This window comes from Coregonus lavaretus (assembly GCF_964263955.1).
Source record: "Coregonus lavaretus genome assembly, contig: SUPER_35_unloc_3, whole genome shotgun sequence".
NCBI classification, from domain to species: domain Eukaryota; kingdom Metazoa; phylum Chordata; class Actinopteri; order Salmoniformes; family Salmonidae; genus Coregonus; species Coregonus lavaretus.
Window position 1 is genome coordinate 1,353,544 of NW_028167179.1, and position 13,327 is coordinate 1,366,870.

Sequence of the window (13,327 nt, forward strand, 5' to 3'; positions counted from 1 at the left end):
CACTTCCAAAGTTGTGGCAAATTAAATCAGCTCTGTCATGAGGAATGGGCCATAATTCACCCAACTTATTGTGGGAAGCTTGTGGAAGGCTACCCGAAACATTTGACCCAAGTTAAACAATTTAAAGGCAACGCTACCAAATACTAATTGAGTGTATGTAAACTTATGACCCAGTGGGAATGTGATGAAACAAATAAAAGCTGAAATAAATCATTCTCTCTACTATTATTCTGACATTTCACATTCTTAAAATAAAGTGGTGATCCTAACTGACCTAAGACAGGGAATTTTTACTGGGCTTAAATGTCAGGAATTGTGAAAAACTGAGTTGAAATGTATTTGGCTAAGGTGTATGTAAACTTCCGACTTCAACTGTATATATATATACATAAATTGTTCGGCTGCCATCTGTGCTGGGACAGTTTCTGACTCGTCCAACCTGAAGAGGCACCAGAGGGTCTTACAGCTGCCACCAGTGTGAGAAGAGGTTCTCCCACCAGCACCAACTGAAGATGCACCTTAAGGTCCACAAGGGAGAGAGGCCGTTCGCCTGTATGCACTGCAGGAAGAGGTTCTCAGAGAGGAGCTACCTCAGGATACACCAGCAGAAAATGCACACAGTCCATGTATAGAGTATAGTGGCATGTAATGTAGTACTAGTTAGTTTGTTTGTAGTTCATTCTGTTGGTTTTGGATATATAGAGTGAATGTGTCATAATACCCATAGAACCTAGTGGTCAAACAGGGAAATGGTTCCAATCTTTTTTCCACCATTCATTTTTCCCATAGGGGATTTTAGAAACACTTAAAATAAGGGCTGTGTTTCGTGTAGGCTTACCCTGGTGTGACATTTTGATAACCATGTAAATCTATGTATGTAGTAGGGAACTGGATGAGGTGAACTGAGGAAAACATGGTGTGATGTGATGGTGTCTGTAAAATTGCTTCACTGATGAAAAGTGACAACCTTGTCCTGTTGTTTGATGCTGGTGTTTTATAATGAGGAAATGATAGTGCCTTAATTCATGTTTACTTGACATAAAGTAGTCAAGCTGTGTGTAATGTAATGTTGAACCTTTTCCAGAGTATTCCAAAATTCATTTTATCAAAGTGAGGGTATCAGATTTACAGAAAATATAGTGTTACCATAGTGGGAAATTATTCTACTTGTCACATGTATCGTTTCATGTAATAAAAGTACTTCACGTTATGTGAGTGTATGACAATTGTGTTGAAATTAAATACAGAAAGTCAGCACAGAGTAAATATTGTATCATTGCAGGGGCTGAGTTTCCCTTATCTCAGTCGAACCAAAACATACTTCATTCTTGAATCAACACATATGGACATTTTTTTTATGATTAACGCCAATTGCTCCTTATTATTAGGTACATTAATCCAGTGTTAGAGATGGGCTTGACTGTGGTTAACATTTTATAATATAATGTATTGTTTTGTGTGTACAGCAAAGAGTTTCTTATATAAACCTCTCTTCTGTACAATTTGTGTTTACAGTCTGCAGTCCATGAGGACCTGCTGATATCCATTGTTGCTGGCAGGCGAGACTGGACCTCTGAGGTGGCTGGTCACAAACCTTGGCTCCGGATCAGAACCCTGGATCAGGAGCCGTCGCTTTTCATTTCCGAGTCAGAAACAGAACCGAACCGTGAGGGACAGAGACTCCACCACAACCATCACACAGAACACAACCAGTGGACAGGTGGACTAAACAACCTCAGTCCTACTGGTCTTCAGATAGACAGAGGCTCCAGTCAGGGCTCCAGTCAGCAGCCCATACTCTTCTCTTCACAGTCTCAGCGCAGGGATGAAACAGAGCCTGGGGCTGATAGAGATAGACCCTCCTGTTCCTATGACACAAACTCCACAGTATCCATGATGAACAGAGCAGGTCACCCTGGGCTTCAGCCTTCAGAGAGAGTGGTGGGAGACACCTCCGGTGGGAGTCTAACAGGAAGTCTGTCTTCTCCTTCAGGATCTTGTTTAATGCCTGGTGAATGGGTTCATAGAAGGCCTGGACCTGGGTCTAGCCTTCCTCAGTTACCTCATGGTTACCCCACCAATACAGACCGGGTCAGGATGGGCATTCACCACAAGAGGTACCTAGCCTATAACACAGCACACAATCTAAACAACACCCAAACAACGGCTAGAGGTCAAGGAGGGAGCTCAAAGACTAACCACCTGAGGGTGGTGGCTCCTGCTTCTACCTCGTCTGGTGTCATTGGGTTACAACGTGGGAGGCCGAGCAATAGGACGGACGCCGACAAGCCGTACAGCTGCCCCACATGTGGGAAGCGCTTCGCTAGGGCAGACTATTTGAGGGAGCACCAGACCGTTCACACCAAGGAGAGGCCCTTCAAGTGCAAACTGTGTTACAAGAGCTTCTCTTTCCTGACTAACCTTATCAGACATAGGAGTGTCCACAACCGGGAGAAATCTTAGCAGTGTGGCTCGAGATGTACGCAGGGGATATCTGGAAACTATTCTTAAGTTGACATATTATAGTTCTGAAGTGTTTTGGGGTAAGAGGGTAATTATCCACATACCCTTCATTAACCCTTTGTTAACTTGTCATTTGAAACATGCTTGTGTAAATACCTGTTTTTAGAGAGACCTAGGCCAAACAAAGACAGTTTAATATTTACCTTACTGAGGTGATGTAGATGGAATAAAGTAATTCTATACTTTTCTTCTGTATTCTTGCTAACACACTGTTCTTTCTAAACATGTCTGCCCTCAGCTTGAAAGATACTGATCATGGGAGATTTGATGTGTAATGTAATAAACAGTACCATAATTCAAAGAACAGCGTGCAGACCTTTTTCATTTAAGCACACCCTTTCAGCTATGACGCCAACCAATAAGATCCTTTCTCTTTATTGTAGAACAGTTTCCACGTTAGTGTTTTTATTGTTGTTATTTAGACATTTATTTAAATCCTGGAGCTCAAAATATGACTAATTTAACTGCACATCATCACATACTTACTGCAGAAGTATTTTATTCGCATTGGAGACAGAACTTGGTTGATAGATGTTATCTGGATAACGCTAGCTAGCTGCTAACAACAGCTAACTGTATGGTTTTTCACAATCAAATAGCCTCCATCATGGAGGTGCTAGCAAATGCAGCAGTGGCAGACATCTGTAAACTCGTAGACGAAGACTATGTAGTGTTTCGTTTGGAAATAACTCAAAGCCAGAAAGAAAACAGGACATTGCGGAGGAAACTACAGCTACTGGAACTGAAGGTGGCACGGGAGCGCGCAGAGAGGACAATGCGAGAGCGTAGTGTCAAGATCCTCGACAGATACAGAGGCATGTCAAGAGGTACAAATTGCAGAAGGCCGAGGCTGCGCGGCCTGTTACCTCGTTCACCTTTGCGCGTGTTCAGATTCGTTATCCAGAAATGGGTCTTGGTCAGGTTTTGGATAGTATGCAATAATTCCCCTGATTACTTGGCTGTCTTGAGCAAAGACACAATATCATATTATAACCGAATTCTTATTTAATGCACTTCCTATTATTTACTCAATGAAAACAATGTGATGCATGGAACATAATACATCGATTTAATAAATAATATATCAAGAAGTTGAGAAGTGTTACCTTACATCCTTGCCAATTGTAGACAGTGACAATAGTATGGAATAGCTTTTGACACAATAGTATACCGTTGAGCATTGACAGAAGCTAACCTAACCACCTCTTTCCCCCCAATCACTCTCTCAGGTGAAGGACATCTCACTGGAGGCCACAGGAGCTTTGTGAAGCCAGCGGGACACAAAACATGGAGAGATGGCCAACCAATCACTGTTGTGCTGGGGTCAAGCTGGAGAGGTCAAGGACCCGACTCAGCATCACGGTGGTCAGTGGAACGCTGCGCCCCGTCCTCAAATCAGAGACAGACACACAGGCTTTAACAGGGCTGGGGCGACTGAGCTGTCCTCCTTTTCCCCACTCAGAGTATTTACTTTACGGTAACCCAGCCCGAGGACGGTTCTGTCCAATCGGGACACAGGTGAAGCGTTACAGAGTGGCAATGATCAGGTCCTGTTCATACGCTACAGAGACAGAGATGATACCTGGTGACGTGCCTGTGCGCTTAGATAGACAGATTAATCCAATGAGAGGGGACTGGAACAAGTACAGTAGTTGTGTATACTCTGAAGGGTGCCTAGAAAAGAAAGGGGAGGTTCTGGTCGTAGACCGTGAAAGTGGACATGGAATGCAGACGAGACTCACTTAGGAGAAGGACACTCGCAGGGCAACACTAGTGACTTCTTAGACTACAGGGAAAGCTTAGAGACAAATCTAAATGTCGCAACCCACTCCCCTTTCAACGTGTACAGGGGTGAAATGCTTCAGCTGTACCCAGTGTCAGATGCGCTTTGCCCGGGCTGGCAACCTAAAGATACACCTGAAGGTCCACACGCGTGAAAGGTTTTCTAACGTTTAGATCAAACCCTGCATTAAAAGACTAAGATTAATTGTCATTAATTCCAACCTAGTTTAGAAGCCTGTCCATGTTTAAAGCCCCTCTGTTACAACGCATTCCATGGTGTTCAGAGTTCAAGGGGTAAATCAATCTCCCGAGGGGGAGAGTAATAAATTGGGCAATTCTCTCTCTGTCCACAAGGAGGCACTCCTCCCCCATAGGTGGCTTATTACTGGGATTCATTGCTGATTCCTCCCTGTAGTCTACAGTCGTGGTCAAAAGTTTTGAGAATGACACAAATATACATTTTCACAAAGTCTGCTGCCTCAGTTTTTATGATGGCAATTTGTATATACTCCAGAATGTTAGGAAGAGTGATCAGATGAATTGCAATTAATTGCAAAGTCCCTCTTTGCCATGAAAATGAACTTAATCCCCCAAAAACATTTCCACTGCATTTCAGCCCTGCCACAAAAGGACCAGCTGACATCATGTCAGTGATTCTCTCGTTAACACAGGTGAGAGTGTTGACGAGGACAAGGCTGGAGATCACTCTGTCATGCTGATTGAGTTAGAATAACAGACTGGAAGCTTTAAAAGGAGGGTGGTGCTTGAAATCATTGTTCTTCCTCTGTTAACCCTGGTTACCTGCAAGGAAACACGTGCCGTCATCATTGTTTTGCACAAAAAGGGCTTCACAGGCATGGATATTGCTGCTAGTAAGATTGCACCTAAATCAACCATTTATCGGATCATCAAGAACTTCAAGGAGAGAGGTTAAATTGTTGTGAAGAAGGCTTCAGGGCACCCAAGAAAGTCCAGCAAGCGCCAGGACTGTCTCCTAAAGTTGATTCAGCTGCGGGATCGGGGCACCACCAGTGCAGAGCTTGCTCAGGAATGGCAGCAGACAGGTGTGAGTGCATCTGCACGCACAGTGAGGCGAAGACTTTTGGAGGATGGCCTGGTGTCAAGAAGGGCAGCGAGGAAGCCACTTCTCTCCAGGAAAAACATCAGGGACAGACTGATATTCTGCCAAAGGTACAGGGATTGGACTGCTGAGGACTGGGGTAAAGTAATTTTCTCTGATGAATCCCCTTTCCGATTGTTTGGGGCATCCGTAAAAAAGCTTGTCCGGAGAAGACAAGGTGAGTGCTACCATCAGTCCTGTGTCATGCCAACAGTAAAGCATCCTGAGACCATTCATGTGTGGGGTTGCTTCTCAGCCAAGGGACTGGGCTCACTCACAATTTTGCCTGAGAACACAGCCATGAGTAAAGAATGGTACCAACACATCCTCCGAGAGCAACTTCTCCCAACCATCCAAGAACAGTTTGGTGATGAACAATGCCTTTTCCAGCATGATGGAGCACCTTGCCATAATGCAAAAGTGATAACTAAGTGGCTCGGGGAACAAAACATCAAAATGTTGAGTCCATGGCCAGGAAACTCCCCAGACCTTAATCCCATTGAGAACTTGTGGTCGATCCTCAAGAGGCGGGTGGACAAACAAAAACCCACAAATTCTGACAAACTCCAAGCATTTATTATGCAAGAATGGGCTGCCATCATTCAGGATGTGGCCCAGAAGTTAATTGACAGCATGCCAGGGCGGATTGCAGAGGTCTTGAAAAAGAAGGGTCAACACTGCAAATGTTGACTCTTTGCATAAACTTAATATAATTGTCAATAAAAGCCTTTGACACTTATGGAATGCGTGTAATTATACTTCAGTATACCATAGTAACATCTGACAAAAATATCTAAAAACACTGAAGCAGCAAACTTTGTGAAGACCAATACTTGTGTCATTCTCAAAACTTTTGACCACGACTGTACACTAGTCCCTATGAGGTGCTTAGTGATACAGGTTATGGGTTCTATAGGCGATTGGTTTCATTTATGGGAATTAGATTCAATTATGAATTGCCCATCTGTTACCACAGAAGGGGTCTGTTTTTCAGAGATGTCTGTCCCCTTTCCAGCTGGGTTACAAGGTGCTGTGGCACCGATACCTATGACTGGCTGAAAGGGAATGTAACGTTATCACTAACTATTGTTCCCTGAAGGAGGGAAACGAGGTACAACACCTGTTTGGCCCCATGCCACCCATTCCTGGGCTCAGTGAAAAGTGGTAATAAATTGAATGGATGAATCCGAGCACCACACTTATCACCTGTGGAAGGCGGGGCTTCCAGTGAGGCACGGATTTCATTGGCCTTGTCAGGCGTGATTGTAGATCCTTTAACCAAAGTCACGAGAGTGCAACTCCCTACAGCATGTTGTACCTCATTTCCCTCCTTCAGGGAACAGTAGTTATAGTCATAACGTGGATTACATAAGAAAACATTTATAGTTGCAGTAGACTAACATCAAAATGTGGCCATGGATGTATTACTCATTTTAAGGTTGAATAAATACTGTTACATTAGTTTGTAAGATAGCCTTAACTTAAGGCTATTTACTGTATTACAAAAATATTATTGAGTTGTGCTTGGTTGACATCGCAACCAAATAACATTTAAAGGATATCTAATTGGATAGTTTCATCTGAGCCATTGCCTTAATCCTATTCTTTACCTTTTATTTTTGGTTTAGTTAAAATGTGTTAACTTGTCGACAAGTTAATAGGCTATTTACTGTATTGCAAAAGTAATTTTGAATTGTGTTTGGTTGTCAACAAATTCCAGTTTGTCTACAAATTAATGACGCAGGTTACACTTTTGCAAAGCTACTCGGTTAAAAATAAGAGCATGAATGACAATAAAGGTATGACTTGAATTATATGCATAATGATGTAGAAACAATATCGCTCAGCTTGGGAACTTTTGGTGGGGGGGAAGTAGCCTTTATAAGTCTCCATGGCGGGTAAAGACCATCACTTCGTTGTCTTGTTGGGAATAGTAATAATTCATGACAGTACGCATTGTAATAGTTTAACAGTTGTTTTTCATTTTATTTCTCACATTAAACAGACATTTGAGAAGGATTTGAGAAGCGAATTGCTTGCAGTTGTACCTATGACGCACAGACACACTAAAGCTGTACAGTGTAGTTAGAAAAGTCAGTTTACATTATTTGCAAATGTGTTCCCTTTTATTTACAAATCGAAAAATGTAACATTTGAAATGAATGTGGCAGAACAGTTAAGCCAAGAGTTCCTGTGGGAGTCTTCTCCTTCAGTCTTTTTGCCTCCTATGCCTCATTTCCCATTAGATGGGATTTTCCCAATGCCAACTTCACCTGAGACAGCCACTATCCAGTGTCATGTGTTGCTGAATTACAGATCTCGCTATCCCAATGTCGCTGCTGTCCATGGTGCTGAAATATCCAATCTCGGCTATTTGCATACATAGGACCATCCACACTTGACACCACACACACAAGTTAATGCTTTTTCTCTCACACACTTTTGAACATTGCACAACCTGCAACAAGACACTGAAACAACACTTAATTTCAAGTTTGTTTCTTTCTGAATAAAGATGAAATCAATGTGTGGAAGGAGATTGGACAATGTATAGGCATTCCCTATAGCTGTTTTTGACTGGAGCATGATCAGATTGCTTTGTTTGAGCCAGAATGGAAATTTGGTCTGAGAAACGACGCCCATTATAGCATGACTATTTCAGACAGAATTAACTTTATGTTATATGTAAAAATATAAATAAGGCAATGTTTATATGACCCCCTTTCAAACAGTCACTTATTTATCACTTTCTTGCAGATATACAGTGCATTCAGAAAGTATTCATACCCCTTAACTTATTCCACATGTTGTTTTCTTACAGCCTGAATTCAAAATGGATTCAATTATAATATTTTCTCTCACGCAGCTACACACAATACCCCATAATGACAAAGTGAAAACACGCTTTTGAAATTTTTGCAAATGTATTGGAAATTACATACAGAAATATCTCATTTACATAAGTATTCCCACCCCTGAGTCGATTAAAGCTGTGTCTTTCTGGGTAAATCTCCAAGAGCTTTGCACAACTGGATTGTAAAATATATGCAATATACATTATATAGACAGCCATTTTTCTTTTGCCATAGGTTTTCAAGCCGAATTAAGTCAAAACTGTAACTAAGCCACTCAGAAACATTCAATGTCATCTTGGTAAGCAACTCCAGTGTCACACCCTGGCTCTGGGACTCTATATGTTGAGCCAGGGTGTGTTCATTCTGTTGTGTTTATTTCTATGTTGGCTAGAGTGACTCCCAATCAGAGGCAACGAGTGTCAGCTGTCGTTGGTTGTCTCTGATTGGGAGCCATATTTAAACTGTCTGTTTTCCCTTTGTGTTTGTGGGTTTTTGTTCCGTGTTGGTCATTGTTACCGTGGACTTCACGAGTCGTTTCTTGTTTTGTTTATTGTGGTCCTCATCTCTGTTAGACGATCGTGACAGAAAAACCCACCATACAAGGACCAAGCAGCGTGTCCAGGAGCAGGCAGCCTGGACATGGGAGGAGATATTGGACGGTAAAGGGTCCTGGACATGGAAGGAGATACAGGCCGGGATGGATCGGCGTCCGTGGGAAGAGACGGTGGAGGCGCGCCGGAGAGAGGAGCAGCGGCGCCAAACGGGTCAACGTCGGACAGGCGAGAGGCAACCCCAGAAAAATTTTAGGGGGGGGCACACGGCATGGACGACGGGGCTGACGGAGGCAGACAAGGGGCGTATTCAGAGGGCCACCAGGTTACGGGGGTCACTGGTCAAAGTAGAGCCTACGGTGTGCGTCGCCAGCCCGGTCCGGCCTGTCCCTGCTCCACGCACCAAGCCTACGGTGTGCGTCGCCAGCCCGGTCCGGCCTGTCCCTGCTCCTCGCACCAAGCCTACGGTGTGCGTCGCCAGCCCGGTCCGGCCTGTCCCTGCTCCACGCACCAAGCCTACGGTGTGCGTCGCCAGCCCGGTCCGGCCTGTCCCTGCTCCACGCACCAAGCCTACGGTGTGCGTCGCCAGCCCGGTCCAGCCTGTCCCTGCTCCACGCACCAGGCCTACGGTGTGCGTCGCCAGCCCGGTCCGGCCTGTCCCTGCTCCACGCACCAAGCCTACGGTGTGCGTCGCCAGCCCGGTCCGGCCTGTCCCTGCTCCACGCACCAAGCCTACGGTGTGCGTCGCCAGCCCGGTCCGGCCTGTCCCTGCTCCACGCACCAAGCCTACGGTGTGCGTCGCCAGCCCGGTCCGGCCTGTCCCTGCTCCACGCACCAAGCCTACGGTGCGCGTCGCCAGCCCGGCCCGGCCTGTTCCTGCCACTCGCACCAAGCCAGGGGTGCGAGTCGTCAGCCTGGTCCGGCCCGTTCCTACTCCACGCACCAAGCCAGGGGTGCGCATCGTCAGCCCGGCCCGGCCTGTTCCTGCCACTCGCACCAAGACTACGGTGCGCGTCGCCAGCCCGGCCCGGCCTGTTCCTGCCACTCGCACCAAGCCAGGGGTGCGAGTCGTCAGCCTGGTCCGGCCCGTTCCTACTCCACGCACCAAGCCAGGGGTGCAAGTCGTCAGCCTGGTTCGGCCCGTTCCTACTCCACGCACCAGGCCAGGGATGCGCGTCGTCAGTCCAGCACAACCCGTGCCTGGGTCACCGGTGCCTGGTAAGGTACCGGTCAACTGCTCCACTACGGAGCTGAAGCTAACCGCTCCTGCTAAGTCCAGTTCAGCTCCAGCCAGCGGGACCAGACTGGACCAGAGGCGCTATGGGGGGTTTATTGGAGGGTGGTGGGCAAGGCCGGAGCCAGAACCGCCGCCGAGGAGGTATGCCCACCCAGCCCTCCCCTGTTTTGTTCAAGTTGAGGCGCGGTCGCAGTCCGCGCCTTTAGGGGGGGGGTACTGTCACACCCTGGCTCTGGGACTCTATATGTTGAGCCAGGGTGTGTTCATTCTGTTGTGTTTATTTCTATGTTGGCTAGAGTGACTCCCAATCAGAGGCAACGAGTGTCAGCTGTCGTTGGTTGTCTCTGATTGGGAGCCATATTTAAACTGTCTGTTTTCCCTTTGTGTTTGTGGGTTTTTGTTCCAGTTGGTTTGGTCATTGTTACCGAGGACGTTACGAGTCGTTTGTTGTTTTGTTGATTGTTGTTTCTATTATCACTAAAGATAATAAAGTTAACCATGTTCGTTCATCACGCTGCGCCTTGGTCTATTCAATACGACGATCGTGACATCCAGTGAATATTTGGCCTTGTGTTTTAGGTTATTGTCCTGCTGAAGAGGGAATTTGTCTCCCAGTGTCTGTTGGAAAGCAGACTGAACCAGGTTTTCCTCTAGGAATCTGCCTGTACTTAGCTCTATGCCGTTTATTTTTATCCTAAAAAAGTATCTAGTCCTTGCCAATGACATGCATACCCATAACATGATGCAGCCACCACCATGCTTGGAAATATGAAGAGTGGTACTCAGTGATGTGTTGTGTTGGATTTGCCCCAAACATTACGCTTTGTATTCAGGGCATAAAGTTCATTTCTTTGCCACATTATTTGCAGTTTTACTTTAGTGCCTGATTGCAAACACAATGCATGTACAGGTTTCCTTCTTTTACATTTACATTTTAGTCATTTAGCAGACGCTCTTATCCAGAGCGACTTACAGTTAGTGAGTGCATACTCTGTCAATTAGGTTAGTATTGTGGAGTAACTACAATGTTGATGATTCATCCTCAGTTTTCTCCTATCAAAGCAGCTGTTTTAAAGTCACCATTGGCCTCATGGTGAAATCCCTGAGCGTTTTCCTTCCTCTCTGGCAGCTGAGTTAGGATGGACACCTGTATTTTTGTGGTGACTGGGTGTATTGATACACCATCCAAAGCGTAATTAATACCTTCACCATGCTCAAAGGAATATTCAATGTCTGCTTTTTTTGTACCCATCTACCAAAAGGTGCCCTTCTTTGCGAGGCATTGGAAAACCTCCCTGGTCTTCATGGTTGAATCTATGTTTGAAATTCACTGCTCGACTGAGGGACCAGATAGATAATTGCATGTGTGGGGTACAGAGATTATGTAGTCGTTCAAAAATCACTATTATTGCACACATAGTGAGTCCATCTAACTGATTATGTGACTTGTTAAGCACATTTTTACTCCTGAGCTTATTTAGGCTTGCCATAACAAAGGGGTTGAAAACTAATTGATTAGATTACTAGATACTAGACTCTGTCAATATGTTTTTGGAAGTGGCTCTGCATTTCTTGCATACATATCATATTTATTTAAGGATTATGACGACTTTCTAAAGGACAAAGCTGTTTCTGTGTGCTCCCTTGTCTCCACTGTCACTCACCACATCCCTCGATGCGTGCAAACAGAGCATCTATATTAGGGATGGGCAACTCCAGTCCTCGGGACCTGATTGGTGTTACACTTTTTCCCCAGCCCCAGCTAACACGTTTGACTCTAATAATCAAGTACTCATGGGTTTCAGTTTAGAATGCAATAAGTTTAATCATCTGTGTTTGCTAGGGATGGGGAAAAAGTGTGACACCCCTCCGACCCCCAAGGACTGGAATTGTCCATCCCTGATCTATATGGTAGGACCAGTACCAGACCTGAATGAATGTGTCTGTTTTGAATATTCACGGAGACAGAATGATGTGGTTGATAGCAGAGACGTCATGCCCAAAGGGGGCACAGGGTCACTTGCCCCCTCAGATTTGTGATGTTTAAATTTGTCTTGTTATATGTTCTCTGTCATACTACTAACCATGAAGATGGCTTTAGCTAGCCCAGATAGGATCCCAATCTCCCAACCTAATAACTACACTGAACAAAAATATAAACGCAACATGTAAAATGTTGGTCCCATGTTTCATGAGCTGAAATAAAAATCCCAGAAATGTTCCATTCGCACAAAAAGCTTATTTCTCTCAAATTGTGTACACAAATTTGTTTACATCCCTGTAAGCGAGCATTTCTCCTTTGCCAAGATAATCCATCCACCTGACAAATATGGCATATCAAGAAGCTGATTAAACAGCATGATAATTACACAGGTGCACCTTGTGCTGAGGACAATAAAATGCCACTCTAAAATGTGCAGTTTTGTCACACAACACAATGCACAGATGTTTCAAGTTTTGAGGCAGCGTGCAATTGGCTTACGGACTGCAGGAATGTCCACCAGAGCTGTTAACAGATACGTTTATGTTAATTTCTCAACCATAAGCCAAGGCGGCTTTAGAGAATTTGGCAGTACTTCTAACTGGCCTCACGACTTCAGACCACTTGTAAAGCAGCGTATGGGCGAGCTGTTGGCTGATGTCAACGTTGTGAATGCTCCATGGTGGCAGTGGGGTTATGGTATGGGCAGGCATAAGCTACGGACAATGAACACAATTGCATTTTATCGATGACAATTTGAATGCACAGAGATACCGTGGGATAGTGTACGTGCTCAAAGTGAGTTTGTAACATGTATATTATTCTTACTTGTTGTTCTTTATATTTACTACCATTGCCTATTGTAAGTTGCTTCTGTGTTTTACTGTGTTGTGTAATACTCCGCAGGTAGCATTATGCCATTAATACAGCCCTTCCTTTGTTAATAGCGTTGTTGCTCTACTTGTGCTATCAGTTATTGTGCATATTCATTACCCCTGTTATCTGTCCATTACAGGACCACTATCATTCCACTACCTTTCCATGTCCATTTCATCCGTGTGTGTCAATAAAGTATCCTTGAATGTAACTCTGAGGTTGCCTTATTCCCCTCTTACCGGGGGAGGTGAAAGCGCAACCTGGTCTCAGAACATTTCGTATTATTCTGTATGTACAAAGCTGTGATCAAGGCAAAGGGTGGCTACTTTGAAGAATCTCAAATCTGAAATATATTTTGATATGTGTAACACGTTTTTGGTTACTACATGATGCCATATGTGT

General features: G+C 44.7%; 1 protein-coding gene across 1 annotated transcript in view; it reads left to right on the top strand.

The window, feature by feature from the left end:
* The window catches only part of LOC311110304 (uncharacterized protein), a gene marked incomplete at both ends in the record, with an annotated part of 170,178 nt that overhangs the window by 110,212 nt on the left and 46,639 nt on the right, over positions 1-13,327 (top strand). The window contains one exon of the mRNA XM_084188840.1: positions 1,516-1,957. Within this exon, the coding sequence (XP_084044966.1) occupies positions 1,516-1,957 (442 nt within the window). The remainder of the gene's footprint in view (positions 1-1,515; positions 1,958-13,327) is intronic.